At 36.3% G+C, this 20,257-nt stretch overlaps 2 protein-coding genes across 2 annotated transcripts; both read left to right on the forward strand.

Moving 5' to 3' along the window:
- Positions 1-2,549: 2,549 nt before the first annotated feature.
- On the forward strand, positions 2,550-4,434 carry apoc2 (apolipoprotein C-II). The gene is made up of 4 exons (XM_044117989.1): positions 2,550-2,631; positions 2,907-2,967; positions 3,696-3,852; positions 3,946-4,434. Exons 2-4 carry the CDS (start codon positions 2,919-2,921, stop codon positions 4,028-4,030), a joined length of 291 nt encoding a protein of 96 aa, XP_043973924.1. The 5' UTR covers positions 2,550-2,631; positions 2,907-2,918; the 3' UTR covers positions 4,031-4,434.
- Positions 4,435-6,760: 2,326 nt separating this feature from the next.
- Positions 6,761-10,611, forward strand: LOC122831642 (trypsinogen-like protein 3). Its single transcript, XM_044117990.1, has 6 exons — positions 6,761-6,824; positions 7,656-7,745; positions 7,832-7,973; positions 8,254-8,507; positions 10,016-10,149; positions 10,280-10,611. The coding sequence occupies exons 1-6, from the start codon at positions 6,797-6,799 to the stop codon at positions 10,463-10,465; spliced, it is 834 nt and encodes a 277-aa protein (XP_043973925.1). The 5' UTR covers positions 6,761-6,796; the 3' UTR covers positions 10,466-10,611.
- The last annotated feature ends 9,646 nt before the right edge of the window (positions 10,612-20,257 follow it).

Here is a 20,257-nt window from a genome sequence, read left to right on the forward strand (position 1 = left end):
TTGAGACAAGGACCAATTATGTCATATTAAATTGTGTCCAATGCATCAGTGACGTATGTATTCAGGAAAACAACTGTATCTGACCCACCACTGTAGTCTTGTTGTCACGTCATTGTACTGTATAAAACTGAGTTTGAGTTTCAATGCACTGCCTTTCCTTGCCTGGGACTGATCCTTGTTTTGAGTTTGTGTTCGCTGCCTTTATCTCTTGAAATGAAGAGAAGAATTCGGCTGACTCATATCTCCCTTAGTTAAACAAATGTTTACGTTTTCTTAACACTGTCTTCTGTTTTAAAGGAGGTTACATCTATGCGTACAGCTGTGGCCATGGCAGACAAACTTTAGTATTTTAATGTTTTGAAACATTTTAGTTAGATATTTCTATGATATAATAAATTTCAATTAAAAAAACAACTAAAAAAAACCCACTTCAAAATGTTTTACTGAGAAACAAATCCTACATTGTTTTACATTAACTTGATGTGGGATGAGAATTGAAAACCAGGTGTTAGTAGAGAGAAGGATTATTCTGATGTTGCTTTGCAGTAATGTCACATATTTGTGTGATGACTTATTGCACAAGCATTTTGATTTAGAAAATATTCAAAATGGAGGCTTAGAAGAAGCGCTCCAAAGTAGAATTACATTTTACCAAAAGAGGATACCGGGGCTGGCTGCAACATGTGTAGTTTTAACACAATAAAAGCATGAAAATAAAATCAGTCATTATGCAACTGATTTGTATGAAAGTAAAGTGTTTGATATGTTGCTTAGCGATGGCAGAGACATAATTCTGAAATGAAAGGAACTAGATGTAGGTTTTAATTGTTATTTTCTTTATCAAAACAAATTTAGGTATGGCATGGCTTTGCATGCAGGCTCCCTAAGTTAAAATTTTATTCATTTGTGTCTTGTCCATACCAGCAGTACAGATCCACAAATTCTAATTTTTACAAATTCTTATTTGCAAAATACTTTAAACCTAGTCAAAGCTGTATGAGGGCTGTGGAACGTTGCCATAATTTGCAAACTGCAACAGTTTGTTTTCCAATATTGACCCAGCATGATCATTTTTTCCATCAATTCTGACTCAGCTTCTAAACTACTAAAATCTTGTTTTGTAAGAAAGTTGAATCCTGTATTTCTCTTCTTACAAATCCTTAAAACATGGTTAAGATCTTATACTGAAAAGGGAAAATAGATTTGATTACATTTGTTGTCTTATCACATATGTTGCTTGGGTAGTTTGATGGTATCTCTGATATTTATTTTTTCAGACATGGTAGGATTGTTGTTCTGCAAATTCCATGAACTGAGATTTAAAAAAGATTGTGCTAAGAGTTTAGCAATAACTAGTATTAGTACATATTAACTAGATTCAAAATATTTACAGTCAATACATGACCACAGGTTAAAGGTCAGCAGAGGAAAAAACAATCAAAAGTAAACAATAGCAATGAATGTGTTCTCTGTACATGTTCTCACTGTTTATTTAGAATGAAAAGAATTTGTAAATTGTGAATAAAAATAATAAACTGGGAATGTAATGTATTTGCTTTTCTGACATTTTCATTTTTGAATCTGAAAAAGAATGACAAGATGGTTTAAGGTTCTTCGAATGGCACTCACATGTTCTCGGATTTATGTAAAAAAAAAACAAACAAAAGGCCTAATTTCAACATAAGCATAAAAAATTTACTATACAGAGGCTTGAACTTTTGTGTGATAAACAGAATATTTGTTCATAGTTCATAAAAGAGTGGATTTTTTCCCTATTTTTTCTCCCCAGATTTTTGGGAGAATATTTTCTAGACTGTTGATACAAACCTGGAACGTTTTGAAGATGAGCATCATGTTAAATCAGGCATTAAAACTGACCCTTTTAGGAAAAACTACATCATAATGTCAGTCAATCATATGGCAGCAGGATCACAGGTTCTGCTTCAGGACATGGGTATCTTGTTAAAACTGATGGAAACATGAATTCGCTCAAGCAAAAAGTCCTCAAGGATCATGTCCCTGCACTAGTTCATACACACTTTTGTCAACTGCAGGAAAAAGATCAGAAACACATTAAGGTGTCCTTGTCAAAAGGCTTTTTTTTCTAGTGGGAGCAGTGGGGACTAACAACCTGACTCAGGACTGATGACGTGTTAAACACACTGTCGACTTAGGACCAGTTTAATAGTACATAGGACTGAACACATCATTCCTGTTATGCAAGTAACAATGAACCTTCCTCTGGACGTGAGTGGCAGAAGCTCCTGATCTAATCAATAAGAAGGATTATTGACTGAGGCTGATTTCAATTTGAGTTACACGAACAGATTCAGCAGAATAAAACATCCTTGCAGCTACGCATTACGTCCTCCTGACTGTAACCATCTAGTCAAGGCACTTGCATTAATTTTTTAATATACATGTAATCACAATCTCCTCTTATATGAAGATGCAATGACACACTTTACCAGGACAACGCATATCAGAAAACAATTCTGGGTTATCTCCCCGGTGGAGTGCACTTTGGCTCTGAGAGCAACAAGTCAACACATTTACACTCCTATATAAACAGCTCAGGCCAGCGGTGCTTCCAACTTTGTTTTCTTTTTCTCATTTCTGCACAGGAAAACAGTGAGTACTGAACATTTTGCCACATTTCTAGAAGAAAAATGACATTGTGGTAGACCAGTTAGTGTGCATTTATTTGAGTTTGGCTTACATTTCAGAATATTCAGATAGGAACATATTGTATTTCTTAGTTAGAAGATGGAAAACAATCAACATGTACTGTTACTGCATTATTGAAGCATCAGAAACATGAGCGGGCAAATCTTTGATAATGTCTCACCCTAGTGGATAAAGAGGTGTAAGGTCTCAGTACGTCTTTGCTGTCTCTCTGTTCACAGATCCAAAGCACCATGAATAAACTGCTAGTCGTTACTGTGCTGGTTGCACTTCTTGCTATCAGTAAGTCTATTTTTATCCATATTAAAACACGGTCTGAAAATGATTCTAGTAGATCAAAGAAGACAGTGTACATTAATCGACTGATGAAGTTGGAAAACTAAGTTGGGTTTCTGTGTTTCCGTGTTTTGCTTTGAAGTTTGTTTGTGTAAATGTAACAAAGGACAAGTGAGCATTGATTAGAAATTAGAAGATTGGATAATTTACATTAAAATATTACCATTTTTATTGGCATTAAAGTAAATGTACATTAAAAAATATAAAAAGAAATTGAGCAATAAATTTTAGTTTGGCAAAAAGAAAAAGGAAAATTGTGTTTATGTTTTTTAGCATAATTTCTCGTATCATTTTCCAATCTCATTGCATTTTTGACAGTGTCACTCAGCTAGAATAAGCCTGGTTAAAAAGCATAATGTGGCTTTGAAAGTCATTGGAACTTATTCCACATTTTGTCATGTAACAATCACCAACTTGTACTGAGATATCATTGTGAAGAGAGTTGAATGCAAATGTATATTTTCAGCAATGTTCTAACTTGTGTTGGTCTATTCCAAACAATTCTGACAAAATGCACAGATGTGTGTAATTGTAATGTGACATTTGGCACATTACAATGCCAAATGTCACATTTTGTCACATTATTATGATGTGAGTAGGACTAGGAACACTTCAGCAAGGCTAATAAAAATTGTTTTGAAAGTCAAAACCACTTCGGACCACTTCTCTTGCAGGCGCCGATAGCTTTCGTTTGAGAAGGCAGGTGGAGGAGGAAGAGGGAACGCTGACCAAGATCTCAGGCGCTGTCAAGTCCTACTACAACAGCGCCGTGGACACCGTCAATGGATATGTGGACAACATCAAAGGCCTGAACCTCCAGGAGAAAGCAAAGTAAGAGTGTGTCGGTAGCTTCATTGATAAAGCCTGAGCAGAGGCCCGAATTCAAAAACCAAATTGTTCCTTTTCCGTTTGTTTTGTCTTTAGGAATCTTTACACTGAAACCAGTACAGTTGTGAGCACCTACGCTGGCATATTCCAAGACCAGCTTTACCATTTTTTCCACCACTAGGACAAGAAAGTACAAAATAAGTAAAAAAAAAAAAAACATTTTCAAGAGCACTGCACTGCTCATCCTGCACCTTAAAGAGTCTACACACCATTTGTCACGTTAACGTTTGGTACTCATTACCAAACGGAACCTCACAACTGAAATAGTGGACAATGTGCTTTTTAGAGTGCTTTTTTAAACCACTGAACTGATGACAACACAAATTGGAGACATCCTGACAACACAACCTGCCTAGAGGAAATGGATGGCCAAATGTGGTGAGCACATGGGGCACTCAATGTCCTGCAGATAATCTCATCTCCACCTAGATGTATTGTATTCCCTCTTAATTTACTTAAATCAGCCATTTCACCCCTCGATGAGTATAATGTTTGTGTCATTTCTTGAAATAAAGTATTTATACAAAAAAGGCATTTGCAATTTATTTACAGGAACAACTGTCATGTTTTTGCACTCTTTTCACCTGTTTGTGTCTCCTTTTATCCCACAAAGTCCCACCTTTCTGTGTTGATTAATTTGCAGTCACAAACAAGTCTTTTCTGGGCGCAGGCAGAATCAGAACACAAATTTCTGCTCCAATTAATAATGAATGAAAAGATAAGTCAAATACGAATGCAATGAAACTAACACAGATGACTCAACAACAGGCTATGAAGGCTGTTTCATCTGTGCAGAAGTCCACTGACGCAAGATGGTTTTGATTTTTAATGAATGCCTAAATCTGCAAGACACAGCTGCTTCTGAAGCTGCAGCACAACAAAAAAGAAAATGAGAGAACAGAAAGTTTATTGATGCAATTTTTAAACACCAAATTGTTTTATTGATTGAGTTTTAGATGTATATGTTGTTTTTTTGTAGGCCTTCCTGTATTTTGGATAACACTTTAGTAAACACAATAGGTAGGTTCAATCTAGTATGATGTCAATATTTCCATTTGTCTATGAAAATATTATCTTCCTTGGATTCTGTCTTTTGGAAAAGAATAGAGAATAGTACAGTCTTTTACAATTCCTGAAGTTTTAGGTTTTGCCTTTGTAATTAGACCTTGAAAAGGCAGTTTGATTATTTATTTATTCATGCTGTATTTGCTTGTTTTATTTTAATCCCAGGAGGAATTTTATGTGCTTTAAATATCTTTTATTTGATTTGTTATTTTTATTCTATATTTACATTCTAATTTTTTTTTGTTAAATATGTTCCTTTGTTACCAACTGACTGTGTGAATATGAAATATTTATTTATTCATTCAGTATTTCATGCAGCGATACAGATAATTTCATACACAAGTTCCTCCTCCACATTAAGGTGATGATTCAATGGAGGAGACTCTCAACACGAATGAATGTGCTTTAGAAATGCAGCCTTAAATTTCAGATTCTAGAATCCCCTCTGCTTTTTCTCAGTCATTTCTGTGTTCATCCATTCATTTTCTATACCTGCTATGTGCCTGTCAGGTTTATTTTCTTTTTTGTGCATCCTAGACCTTTTAAATTTCATTTATTTGCACTTAGTTTTATTCATTGTATTATTCTTTGGCATTTTAATATAATTTTTGCTTAAATTTTTTGCATTCAGACCCTGACCTCTTTTAGATATTTTTTTTTTTTTTGTCCTGTGTTTCCTTTAATTGAATATATTGTATTTCATTTTAATTTATCCTTCCATCCACCCTTGCAGGCAGCTGGGATGGGGATCTTGGTTTCTCTCTTCAGTTCAACATTTGGCTGAGCAAAACAGAATCTCCTAGAACAGATAACCTGGCATAGACACACTTAAGGAAACTTCAAAGTGACCATTTAACCAAGCACACTTGTTTTTGGACATTGGGAGAAAGACAAAGCACCCAGTGAGAACCCACTTGTGCACTGAAAATATACAAACTCTGGGAGAAAGATGTTGGAAAGGATTTAAACTCAGGACCACCTTTCTGCAAGGCAACAATGCTAAAACCTCCAATTATTCAATGGGCCAAGGGTAGAAGCAGATAGCTATTTCTGCCCTTGTGTGGTTGTATTTTGCCCCATTGTGGTACAGAAGAATATAACTCTCTTTTATTATTATTTAAATCATGGGCTTTATTTGAGCTTGGATGAAATGGAACTCATGGATCTGAAAGGCGTTTGAAACACATATTTAACAGTTCATTAAAAACATTTCTCTTTTTAATTCTATTAATGTCGCAGCAATCAAATAAGTTATAAAAAGAATCTTTTTTATTAAAAAAAAAACCAAAAACACATTTATTCTTGCACAATCAGTTCATCAAGAAGGTTTACATAAACTTTGAGTCTCTTACTTTCTGTATTATTTGAAGATGCAACCTCCTCGGCCCAGAACGGTTGAGGTAATAAACACTGACCCGACTCTTAGAGAAGGAACACACACAGATAACCTCCTACACAGTGATGCTTCCCTTCAATGACTGGTTTAATTGCTTCAAGGAAGGGAGAATAGGAATGATAAGTTGACTTCTGGAAACAGGGTTTTGTAATCTTGTTTCAGCCTTTGGATTAGCAGCCACCAACCTGTAGGACAATCTGTCACTCTTTACTCAAGCAGATCACACTCTTAATCGCTTTCAATCAATCATAAATATTATTACTTTTGCAACTCTGAATATCATTCAGACAAGGGCTTCGTATTATGACTATTAACATGGTGAAATATTAACTTTAGAAAAGAGACGTATCAATCTTGACATAGCTCTTATCTTCTTATTACGTGATGAAGTTGCACAAAACCTATGTTCGTTTACCTAGCACACTAATGTTGGGACAAAGGAACCATAAAAAAGGTGAGAATAGTCTGTACTTATGTTTATCCAATCCAAAAAGGCATTAGCTCACAAACTGATCAGAAACAGCACTGGTGACTGGATTAATGATCTGATCTATCTCCTACACAACATCCTTCACATTGGTTTGCACAATACATGTATCTTCCCATGTAATATTATTTCACAATAAAATGTGTTACTCTCAAAGTTATATTGAAGTAATTTTATAAACTGATGGAAACCACATCATTTCTAGGTCAAAGCTAAGTTATTTCTACCTTTTTACCCCATAAACACATACTATTAAAAATGTACCAAAATACAAACAAGCTTATCTTTGACTTTATTCAAAAAGGAAAAATATTTAATAAATATAGAAAACAAAATTTGACACATTGTGCCAGATTACAAAGCTTTCAGCAATTCACTTTTACATTCCCTGCTTCTGTCTCCTTGAGTTCTGGCATAACCTTTGTATGTCTGCAGTGGTTTGTTTAACACTGAATGGTGAAACATTGCATTTTGTGTCATCAACCTCTCACCAAACCTCTCACAAGATGCACTATATCTTTTTGCTATTATATGGATTTTAAACCCACACCTGGCATTAATATCTGTCTACGTTTCCGGTTCAGGTTGTTATTGGGGAAGAACAAAGTCTTCTCTTCAGATAAAGGAGATTGTCAAATCTCTTTACAGGAAGCGAGATGTGCTGTTTAAAAAGTTGCTTAATAAAAGTGTTGGATATTACTCTGATAAGATGCAAGACTGACAGGGAAATGACGCTGAATTTTAATAAGTAGCCGGCTCCTCCCTCTGTGCTCTAAAGTTCTCACAAATAAATTGCAGGTTGTGTTGTAGGCTTTGTCTTTCCATTGGAAGAAACCCAGAGAAACACAATGTATCTTCTCCTCCTGGCTGCTACCTTTGTGCTCGCAGGTAAACATTTACTGGATGCTATAGAAAAATGCTAAGATTTTAACTCATATTTATAGCTTCTTCTTGCTGTCATTGGTGGTTTGTAGGAGCCTACCCCCTGGAAGATCTGAAAGAGTGCCAGCCTCACTCAAGGCCCTGGCATGTGAGGCTGCATGGTGGAGGAGTGTCATGCAGCGGAGCGCTCATTGATGAGTGGTGGATAGTGACTTCATTTCAGTGTGCACCTACGTAAGTGTCAGCAAGTAATGGCAACAAAACACAAAGCTGTTCAGAAATAAATATTGCATGGCTTTTGTTGTGAATAATAGGGAAATATAGTTTCAGTCACTAGGGCAGTCAGACCCAGAAAAGCTCAAACTGACTGGAAATCTCTGTTGGCTTCCAGCTTAATTGTAGACCATTATTCAACCTCTTGTTCATGTCTGACTAAGACATACTGTTTCTCTCTTATTGTCCTTTTTTCTGTCTGAGTTTGATAAATTATTCGCCTCTCCTTGGTTCTTTGCAGATCCTATCAGACCGTTGTTTCTCTTGGGGAACATGACTCAAGTGTGGAGGAAGGCACAGAGCAGCACATCTTAGTTTCTGACGTGATCCAACACAGCCCCTACCGCTCGCCTCTCCACAGCCTCACCATGGTGCGTCTGTCTGCGCCTGCCAGGTTGAACCAGTATGTCAAACCAATCCCACTACCAACCCGCTGCCCAAAGACAGGAGAGATCTGCTCCATCAGCGGCTGGGGCTCCACAGAACCAAACCAGTGTGAGTGGATTTAAAGGCGGTCATGTTGATTGTGATCTGATTTTCTTAGCATTTAGGGCATCAAATGTAGCATTGAGAAACTAACTTTATTAGCAGACCCAAGCTCTTTCAGCTCAAACCTGAGTTTCTGAAGGCCATAAAATAAAATGTATGAAATGTGAAGTTAATACGTTTTAAAAACGTATAAAACGCTTATACATTTTAAAATGAATGGGAAACCTGGCTAAATTGTATATTGTTCTGTAGAATATGTTTGTAAGGAACATATTGAAAAAGAAAAGTTGTTACAAAGTTTTGTTACAAAATGGTCAAACATAAAAACAATAAAAAGTTTGGAAATTGCTAATAAATTTCCAAATTGTGAATAAAAAGCAAATCACTATAGTTTAACATATAAAGATGTGTTAAACTATAATGACATAAAAACTTTAGTATTGCTTTTTATGTGATTTGTCTGAGCAGAAAAATGTTTTGTATATTCCTCAGTGTAGTTAATTTTTTTATCAAATTACTCAAAAATAATTAAACTGAAATTTAAAGAAAAAACACACCAGGAAACTAACAATTAATGTAATAAAGAATTCATTTTATTACTCATCACACGTTTGTTTCCTAACGATCCAATTAGATAAAAAGATAAGCAAAGGTAAATGAACGTACAATAAAAAATGTTGCTGATTTTATTGTTCTGATACAAGGGAAAAAAAATGTTTTCTGAATAAAAAAATAATGTTCAAATGTGTGTTTGATGATTAAAGACCAAACTTTCATTAAAGTTTATAGGTTTTCTAGGATATAAAGGAATGAATTTCACAGCTGGTACTTAATAAGATAAGTTATGTAGAATAGAAAAAAGGAAAGATAAAATCCAGATTTTGGAAACACCACAAATTTGGGGTTTAGTTTCTTACACCAGACATACAATGATAAAACAGAAATAAGGGTTGTACATACTTTGTTGCCCAATAATAAGTTTATGTTTTTAGGGATTATCATCTCTGTTCTTCTCTCACATAGGGGGAACATCAGTTCTCCAGAGGTTCACTTGACAGGCTGCAGACTTTGGTTCAATTTGTTGATATTTAATTTTGAATGGGTGCTTGGTTAAAATTCAAACTCAGAATATATAAATGTTTTTAATCAGGAGCTCATTCTTATTCTGGTCACTTGAGTCTCCAAAGAGGAAAGAATGTTATTTTTTAATCATTTCCATTTTTAATCAGTTTGTAATTACCTGCCAGAGCACCCAGTCAGTGATCAGAACTAATTAAAAGAGGTAGACTCTGAAAACAGGATTTGGTGAAGGATTAGATCTTCATGCTCCATATAATCTGTTAAACCCTGTGTAGAATGAAAGATTGTTTTGTTAAATAACTGCATTGGGTAGCAATTTGACAAGCAATGGAACACAGATTGTATGCTATTTAAAACAAAGATAAGATACCTGTCTGAAATGGAGGAAACAGTTTAAAATAAGTAACAACTTTCCTTCCCTCTCTTTAAATCAGATTACCCCTCCCGGCACCTGAAGTGTCTTACTGTGCCTGTGGTGGATGATATGGTTTGTTTGAATACCTTCCCTCCATATCTGTTCTGGGGTGTCATGGTCTGCGCCGGTCAAGCAAACACAGATAACTGCCTGGTGAGCATCGACACGAAGCACAGATACTGATGTTGACTGTTTCTGATCCTGTCCACCCCACGCCCTCCAGAGCTGTCTTCCATCACAAAACCTTCCGTTTTAACAAAGTGTTATGTTGTGTCTTCTTCAGACTGGTAGCAGCAATGTGATGGTGTGCACCGGTGAACTGCAGGGTTTGACGTGGTTCAATCACGGCTGCGAGGATCCAGCTCACCCCACAGTTTACACCAAGATGTGTGAATACACCCACTGGATTAACGAAATGATGGCCATATATTCTCCCGAGACTACAACTGCTTTGCCCTGGACAACATAAGGCAGCATTGGCACGCACATCTGCATTTAATATGAGGAGACTATGATATTTTAAAAGATCGCTCCTCACAACTGGAAATATTACTTTGCTTTGTGGTTTGTTGAGGTTTAATGAGATTCTCTGTAAATAAAAAATAGTTAAATGTTTCCTATTGTTTTGATTTTGTCCATTTTGTTTTACCACTTTTGGCTGCTTCCTACAAAGGTTTCAAAGACTTTTGTTTTGCCTCACAACCTGAAATCCAACAAGTTAGGTAACTCTGAGCTTAATATGACAAATGACAACCAAATTGACCACAATGCCCAAAGCATGATACTGCCTCTGCCTTGTTTTCTTTGCATAGTGTATTCCAGTGTTGCATGTTCTCCAGGTAAGAAATGCTCACAGTCAAATCTGCTTGTTTAAGTGATGGAAAATCAAGATTCATCTGACCAGGCTACATTCTTTCAATTTTCTGAGGTCTAGTTCTGATACTTAAGCTTTAATCGTTGGTGTTTCCAGTACTGGACATGGTCAGAATGGGAAACCTCGCTGCTCTTTGGCCATAACCAGCCAAAGAGATGCATTTTGACACTTGTCATATCAGAAGAAGAACTAACTTTCTCTGCAGTTTGAGTAATAGTGGCAAATCTATTAAATATCACTCCCAACATGCATCGGTGACCCTTGGCCATCTATAACCTCAGCTGCAGCTCACCACTGCTTCTTTATTGGACCACTTTTAATAGTGCTGCAGTAGCTCTGACCCAGTGGTCTAGTTATTACACTCTGGCCCTTGTAAAGCTCTCTTATTTTGGACAATGTTCCACTGGGAAAGCTTGAGTAATGCCATCCAGGTGTATGTTATTGTGAACTATAACACCTAAAAAGAAGAATGGTTAATGATCATGTACAACCTTTTCTAGATGGTTTTGGCCTCTTTCAGGAGAATAATGATTCCTGCCAAAAGGAAAAGAATGTTTTGGGAATTGTTTAAAGAGCACCACCATGAGCTTAATGTGTTGGTTTGGCCTCCAAATTCCCAGGGTTTCAGTCTAAATGTGCATCTTTGGAATGTGCTAGACAAAGACATCTGATCCACAAAGGATACATATTGCAAATTACTGAAAGATCTGCTGCTAATATCTTACTGCCAGATACCAAAAACCATTGTACTTCCACTAATAGGCTTTCAAAATACAGAAAATAATACAACTTTAAAGAAAAATGATGAATAAATTTAATTCTATGATATATTGATAATTGTGAAAATCGTGCAGAAAAAAAGCACAGTCTTCAATGTAATGGCAAGAAAAAAGTTGTAACTGGCACATTCAATATCATTCTACTGTGGAAATTAAAAATATTCCCTAAAAAGACACCTGGCATTGTGGAATCAATACCTCAAAGGGTCTGGACTGTTTTGGCAGCAAAAGCAGGGACATTATAGTAATAAGTAGGTGGTCAAGTTGTTATTTTTATCATAAGAGGCCAAAAAAGAATTCTTGAGAGAAAGTAGTGCAACAAGAAATTAACTGGACTAATTTAACTCTTGCCAAATCATACTGACCATTAAAAGTATTTCACACTAGAGCCACTTTCATTCATTTGCGCTCACAAACAAGCATACATTTAAATGTTAACACAAATATAAAAAGGCAACTTGGGGTGAGATGCCTTGCCCATGGGCACAACCACATGTGATAAGGAAAAGTTTGAATAAAACCTGCAACCTTCCAATTGCAGGAAAACCACTCTGCACATCGAGGCACAGTCGCTCCAATTGTTTAAAGTTTATCCTTCTAGTGATTGAAAGGGATAAAATAAAAGATGACTATGCAGGAGACATTACAGGGCTTTCTAATAGATTGCTGGATGTGATTGTATCTGATAAGGAGTCTCAAATGTCATTTCCATTTTTCACAATGGATTGGGTCTGAACATTTCTCTGCCAAGGCTTGAAAATGCTGCAATAATAAAAGGTACAACTAGAGGGCGGTAACGCCTAAAGATTCAGGCACAGAGAGCTGAGAGAAAGAGTGAACAGGTGATGGAAATTCTACTTTTTTAAGGTTTTTCTGTGAAGTCTACAAACATGCCCAGCCATTTGCGAAAGAATGTTACAGCCATAAACACATGGATGTGATCTAATGTTACCGAGAGACAAAGAAACAGGGGGAACACATGGGGTAAGTCAGAGTTTCACATGCAAACACACCAATAGTCACATACATGCAAAGTGAATGACAGCTGTGTCCATAATCACCCAAAACAGAGGGACCACTCTGCCATCTGCTTTCAGCATTTCTCCCCTGATCCACACCCCCTCTTTTCCTGTTTTTGCACCTCAGTGGGAGAAAGAAGGCAGACTAAGGAATAAGTAGGATGTCACTTCAGAAATCAGTGCAGTATTAATTGGTGTGATAGTTTAAAGCACTTTTGTGTTTCTTTTTTCTATCAATTTGAAATATCACATTTCATTATTAAAATATACAACTGAATGCTATTGCTAATATATTATTAATTGAAAGCTTTTATTAGTATCATAAGATAACCATTCCCTTAAACAATAAACCAAAAAGTACTGGTCAGAAATCTGAAAGGACTTTTTAACTAATAACTGTAATAAACTTTGATAAACTTTATCTCTGACCTTTCTGTTGTGTTCCCAAAAAGGGGTTGTAACTTGTAAGATAGCTCAGGCTAGTGAGTGTTGCAGTGCATGAGAGGTTGTTCTGGCTTCTTTTCTGACCTCCTGGAAACATTTTGTACTTATTGTGCCGGTCCGCAAAATTGTTCCACATTTTCACCATTTGTTAACACTGGTTCTAACTGTGGTTTTCTTCCAAAGGGCATTCAGAGGCCCAATAGTCTGATAAGGTTTTGTATTCACTTACATTGATCTTGTCATTAAAATGTGTTTGAGCTGGAACATTAAAGTGTGACAAAAGCCAAAATAGAAAATCTGCATTCTTTGCCACAACACACTACGTCAACGAACAACTTCAAAACATTATCCACAAAAAAAAAAAATAATAATAATTGGCAGAACGTAATGAGTCCCTGTAGCTAAGTTCTTTATGGAAGCCTTTATCACAACTTTTTAGATGTTTTAACATTCTTCTCAACTAAAAATTAACTCATGGAGATCATAGATAAAAAGTTACTAAAAGTTAAACATTGAAATGGAGCCTGTAGGAATCATGAAAGTCCCATTCAGTCATTCAATGAATCCATTTAGGAGTCAACATTGACCTTCAGCACCTGTCAGAAAGGCTGTAGGTTGGCCTCTCGGTTGGTACACAAGAAACTTAATACACCCTGATGCACTCATTTCCAGCGGTATGCGGAGGAGCTGAATATTTTATTTAGTTATCATACTTGTTTTAGTTGTACATATTAACCTTCCCTTTTTTTTTTCTTTCTTTCTGTTTCTCCCATCTATCTTTTTGCTGTTCTATCTTCTATCCTTGATAACTTGGGGTGGGTTGGGTCGGGGTATCACTGTTTTTGTTGTTTATTTTCTGGTTACATAAATTATAGTTGGACAGTTGTATTCTGGAATTTATCTGTAACTGCAATCTTGTTTGGATTCATTCACTGATGATGACATTGTAGAAGATCCCAATGCCAGCGTCAACCGACGCCAATTGGTCATCGCAGTCTGATCGATGTTCCGCATATCTTTGTATTTTGATAACTGTCCTGCAGTTTTGTTAATTTGTTGAAAACAATAAATATATTTAAAAAAAAACATTGACCTCTAGCAAATCTAAATGTGGGCCAACAGTTATCATCTTCATGAACTTCATGAACTTCGCTCAGTGTGTCTCAAGGACACCTTACTGGTGTCGAAATGTCAATGACTTCCAAAATGAGATTCCTATTTTCAGTTGGTGGCCAAAGACCAAAAGTATCAATACCGACATCATTGAAACAACACATGGATGTTTCTTTGGCATTTTAGAACTTTAATTTAAAATTTGCTTCAATACAATCAGGGTCTGGACACATAATGATGTTTCTGGGTGACAAGTCTTCCACTAATATCTCCCTGTCTTGTTAGACTTAACATGTTGACCTCTTCTAATGGTTAACTTTTGCTCTTTCCACTCCCTTTCCACTCCCTTTGAAGAAACAAATTATAAATTGTAGCTAAGTTTCTAAAGGTTCTCCCAACCTCCTCCTCTATCTTTTGGCAGCCATAACTCAGGCGTAAAAGCTTGGCTTACAGCGAAAACAAATATCACCCTCATTTGTCCAAACCTCCTTGGTAGAAAAGAAAACTGATGAATGAGGGAATTAAAGTGAATGATGACCCAAAGGAGGAATTATTTTTCTTAGGTTGTGACAGAGCTTATCGGTGGTGCATGGGTACAATTCCTGCAAAGCAAACGCAGGGCGTCTTCCTCCATTCTTCCATCTCCCTTCATCGCTCCATTTCTTTGGCAAACTGTCACCATCACTCACTGACGGCTTACATTCCCAGCATTGCCATGGCACCTGGCTCACAAGTGGCAAACAAGTGCACAAACCAGGCAAAAGTGTACAAAGCAGATAGACTTTTTCACCAACATCCCTCCATCAAATGTTTTCACTTCCCCAGAAACTGACAGGTCTTTCTCACATAGCTGAAAATTAATAGGGTGAGCTGGCTTGCAGTACATTAGCTCAAGCTGATGCATGTTTGTAAGTGTGTGTTTCATTGCATTAGGCTCACTGAGGATAGCACAGGCCAAGTCAATCATGCTGGATCTCTCCCTGTTGTCCCATTGAGACCTGCGGCTCATCAGGGGAGATAATTAGACTGAAGAGCTTTAATGATACTTGCCTAATAGCTACGAGAGCACACTGAGAGGCAGCAGTGTGTGTGTGTGCACACCACCATGTGAGATGCGGAGAGAGCGCAGATGTGGGATGTGTCTCTGAAAGGTGGTGAGTAAGCAAATAAGTGATTAAAATCCCGGCTTGTAAATACATGCATTTATGTGTGAATGTGCATGCATTCAGAGGGTGATAATATTCAAACTGATGAGATAATGAATGCTGGGGCTATCAAGCTCCAACCCACACATTTGCAGAAATACTCAGAAGAGCCTTGTTACTCCCTGGCTCCTTGTTAGTGGGGAACTCTTCATTTGTTGATGCCTCCTGCACAGAGTAACCTTGACACAAATCGAAGAAACATAGCAAGCGGGAGAGACAGAAAAATATCGAGGTTCAGGGGATTGGATTATCTATGCATATTGAAAATTGTTGCGAATATAAATGAGCATGTGCACTTTGCTAGAGACAAGCAGATTAGTAAATACGGCTATAAAGCACACGGCAGTGCCTTGGCTCATATTTTAGTTTCTGAGCCTGGAAACAAAAAAAATATTGGCATTTATGTATTCTCTCATCATTTTTAAGATGTTTTCCCAAAATTCAAATTTAGCAAAGTGGAATCCAATAAATAGTAAAAGGTTTCCCATTTGGTACTATAACTTATTCAACAAAAATATTGAAAAAAGAAAAACAAATAAAATCATTCAGACTGTAAATGTATAATTATCTCATTTTCTCATAAAACTTTCCAAATGGTATAAAACTGAATCTTCTGAATTAAAAATGTTTATAAATAAATAAGCAAAGAGCTTGTGGAGATGTTTCAAACAAACAGAGTAGAAGAAAGTCACTAAATATCTCCCCAAATGTATCATGTTAAGTAGGGATTCAGGCTGGATTTACAATAAGCCTTCGTCTCGCATCAAGACCGTGGCTTGAAGAAACAGATAGCTCCATAACCTTCATTCTGAACAAAAATAATCCCCTCAAAGACTGCTAGACAGACCTTCCTACTAAAAATTAGGTAAAATGAATCTTTTTCTAGAAGCATATGTTGCAATGACTAATTAGAGGCTTTTAAAAGCAACTAATTTTATTTCATTAGTGTAAAAGTTTGTATGTATACAAGAATCTTTATATACACATATGAAGTGTCCTATAAAATCAATTCATACAAATAAAATAGAGTTGCAACCTATCGGCAACTTTCTTACTATATTTAGCAAAATTTCTGACAAAAAAAATCAGTATCAGACAAAATCACAATCAGCAGATCAGGCTTTATGAAAATCAATGATCAGCCAGAAATCTGTAATCTGTTCACATCAATTAAACGTTTCCACATTTTGTCGGGTTACAACCACAATATTTACAGTGGAAGTTAAAATGTTTAATTTTAGTTTTCTCTAATCAGAGCACCTTCTTTTAAAAGCTTGAGGCAATGTTTTAGAATAACACAGATTAACTTGACTAAATTGTACAGTCAACAAATTCTCATAGCTTGTGGATCTCTGCAGCTCCTCCAAAGAGCCACTTGGCTTTCCTCTTTCTCATTGCATTTGCTGTTGTTCCATGTTCTTACCATTTCCATCTAAAGGACTGAAGCTTGAAATACTGTTTAATAATCTTGGTTTTATTGTTCTTCATGATACTTTCTGTTCAATATTCTCTAACAAATGTCTACACACAAATGGAGGTTGAAGAGTTTCCCACACAACTATTACTTTGTCTTGGTCTGTTGAAAAATGTCCAAATAAAATATTTTCATTTATTTCTGAGCATTTACACAAGAGAGCAATTTTCTCTTAATAATGGACTAACAAGTTCCCAGACTGTACTAAGGCAGGAGAGGATATAAAAAACTCCACACAAAGAAGAGACAGGCAAACTTCTACCTGATTGCAGCCGGAGATCAATAAGGAAGCATATTTTGTTTTCTTAGTCTAGCAGAGTCCTTGGCAATCTTCATTTGGATCAATAAGAGAGGAAAAATAGAAATAAAGACACTTTTGGAAAATGGAAATAATAACTAAGGCCCCAAAGCACATAAGAACCAGAGGCAACAAATAATTATCATCTAAATGGATAAAAAGGATCCCAGAGAGATGTAAAGATGTTCAAATTACCTGAAAAGAAGAATAAAAACCGAAGTCACGATCACAAACTCATTACAAATGACAAAGGTGTATAATTGGTGGTCATTTGTTTCCATTGAGAATCATTGTTAAGGAAATCTGTGGGATCTCTTCTCCATGGATTAGCACACACATGAGACTTTTGTTTCATAACCTGTTACTTATCTTTTCAATCTAGAAGAAACAGTTTCTAAATGTTTTTCCACAAAATTCAAAAGGAGGCAGTTTGAAACTTGCAAGTTGAAACTTGGTGGCAATACTTGGAATGCGTCTATCTGACTATTTCAGGTGAATCAAGGTAAATGACAATGTACCCTGAAAAGCACTATTCATAGTAATGCTGACCTTAGCTACAGCATCAAAGTTGTGACCCCAGCAGGATTCAATTTAGTTTCCTTTACAATCTCTACCACAGTTTTTATTGACAGATGCCACTGCTGTGCATGCTTGAGAATTAACTCACTAGTTTTATGCTTAAATTTTTCTGTTCAGATATGTTGCTCGGAAAGTTTGATACCAAACATTCTGCACGCTACAACAGGTTACTTCTTGTACGAAAGAATGTGTTGTGCTTCTTTGAAATGTATGAGTTTGAGCAGAAAGAATTCAATGTAAAAGCATTACCTTGAGGGGATTCTGTATAACTCAGAGACAGAAAAGACCACAGTCAATGATGCTATCTAAACACACTAAGACACTGTTGCTAACCGCAGTGATCACACAGAGTCGGATGGATGTCTTTCACGCGCAGGCACAAAAGACGTCTCTGGCTCGTTTCAGAGTGAGATGTCCCACAGCTAACACCAGGCGAGCCTGACACACTCCCCCCCAAGCTAAACTGCGACTCACTGATAGGTCTGTCACACAGCAGTCGACTCATATATCACAGCAAACCTGAAAAGTCCCCACCTGCAGGGAAAAATCGTCCACAAAAGATTGAAAATGACACCACAAACAGTTTTACTTATCTGAGAGCTAACCAAAGCAACTCTGGTTTAATTTTTATTCAGTCAACGCTTATTTTATCTTAGCAGTTCTACTGTAAAAAAGGATTTGACACAGATGCATAAATATTTAATTAGTTTGGATCATCTTGCTCACAAAATAACAAAAAAAGCACTTAAAAATAATTGATCCAGTGTGTGCAGGGAGCAGCTGATTTACTGAAAAGCCTCCAAAATCATGTCCACCTTTATGGTCATGCTGCTGCCTTCATTTTGTAGCATTTTTAGCTTAATCCTAAAAAATTTGGATGAGAAAGCAGGGAGGATAAATGAAAACCAGTGGGATACGTCTATAATCCGACAGTTAGGAGGCAAATGAATTACAGCCACGATAACAAAGTGAGCAGCTATGAAACATCTAAGAATGATGAACAGCAGGCGCCACCATTTCAACTGTAACATCAAAAAACATCCAGTTTGAATGAGAGAAGAATAAATCCTGTATAACTTAAATGTTTTCCTGTAAATGATTGTTATCCTTCTATCCCATGCTTTCTGAAAGATCTCAAGGTGTTTCATGGGCCACAAATTGAGGGGTTTCCCTCAAACTGGTTCCAGTATTAAACTTGTGCAAGTGCTTATTTAGTGCCACTGCATTCTGGTTCTTTTTCTGCAACCTCAGGCTATTCCTCAGATGAACTGGTGCTACTCTGGCTCCAACTGGAAATAGGCCAGAGGAAAGAGCTGCTGAAGGCTCCTGATGAAAGGAGGCCAAGAACCCATCAAAATGTTTTGACGGTCATGTTTAAAGTTGAGTTATTCTAGTCTTTCATCTTCCAAATTTAAGGTGAGAATAACATCTAAAAACATCACACCTCAGCAGCAATAAAAAAAATAAAAAATAAAAAAAATCAATAAGCAGTGGAATAATATAGGCTCTCTGCTTCTCCTCGCTGCTTATTTCAATATCACCCGTCACAGAGTTTGATTTGTTCTATGGGCTTCATAAACTGCTCTTACAGATTATATTTTAAACTGAATCCATAAAAAAAATCCTCCACAGTTTGTAAAGACTGTTGGCTTTTTAAATGATGCCAGGTCGTGGTAAATCCTGCTGTAGCCGTTGCAGTACTGCTGACCATGCCGGGGTCGTGAGGCATTCGCAAACACTTGTTTGAAACACAATAAATAAACCTTTATCTAGACATAGTAAGACATTTTATTGCAGTGAAAGTGAGATAAATACTCTGATTTCAGTGTGACTCTCCACACAAACTCAGAAGACAGAATTGGAGAACTGACTAGTATCTGAAAGTAGGTGGAAAAACCTTAAAGGTGTCTTATGTAGCTCCTCATCCTACACTCTCATATGTATCTCATCTCATCATATTTGCAATATTGGCTGTATATAAATCCAGAGAGACTGTAGAAGTTAACAGCTAAACTTTGTAACATAATACATAACCCCAGCTCTGACCACTGCATGGCAAAGGTCAGCTTCCTGCATATGCATGTCTTGGTGGCAGTTTTCCAAACTATTCAGCACAATGACGCATGTATACAAGCATGTGCTGGGAGAAGGGTGGGATGTAGGGCACATATAATTAGTCAGGAATGCTAGCTCCCCTCTCTGACTTCTCAATCATCTCAGATTTAAAAATGACATTTCATTTTACAGTTCAAACCTGAATAAATGTGATTATATATACATATATATAGAAACAGGGTTTTTCAAATTATGTACAAATTCAATATAATATATATATATATATATATATATATATATATATATATATATATATATATATATATATATATATATATATATATATATATATATATATATATATATATATATATATATATATATAACTATATATATCCATCCATTTTCTTATGCCTTCTTC

Source organism: Gambusia affinis, linkage group LG05 (assembly GCF_019740435.1).
Source record: "Gambusia affinis linkage group LG05, SWU_Gaff_1.0, whole genome shotgun sequence".
Classification (NCBI taxonomy): Eukaryota; Metazoa; Chordata; class Actinopteri; order Cyprinodontiformes; family Poeciliidae; genus Gambusia; species Gambusia affinis.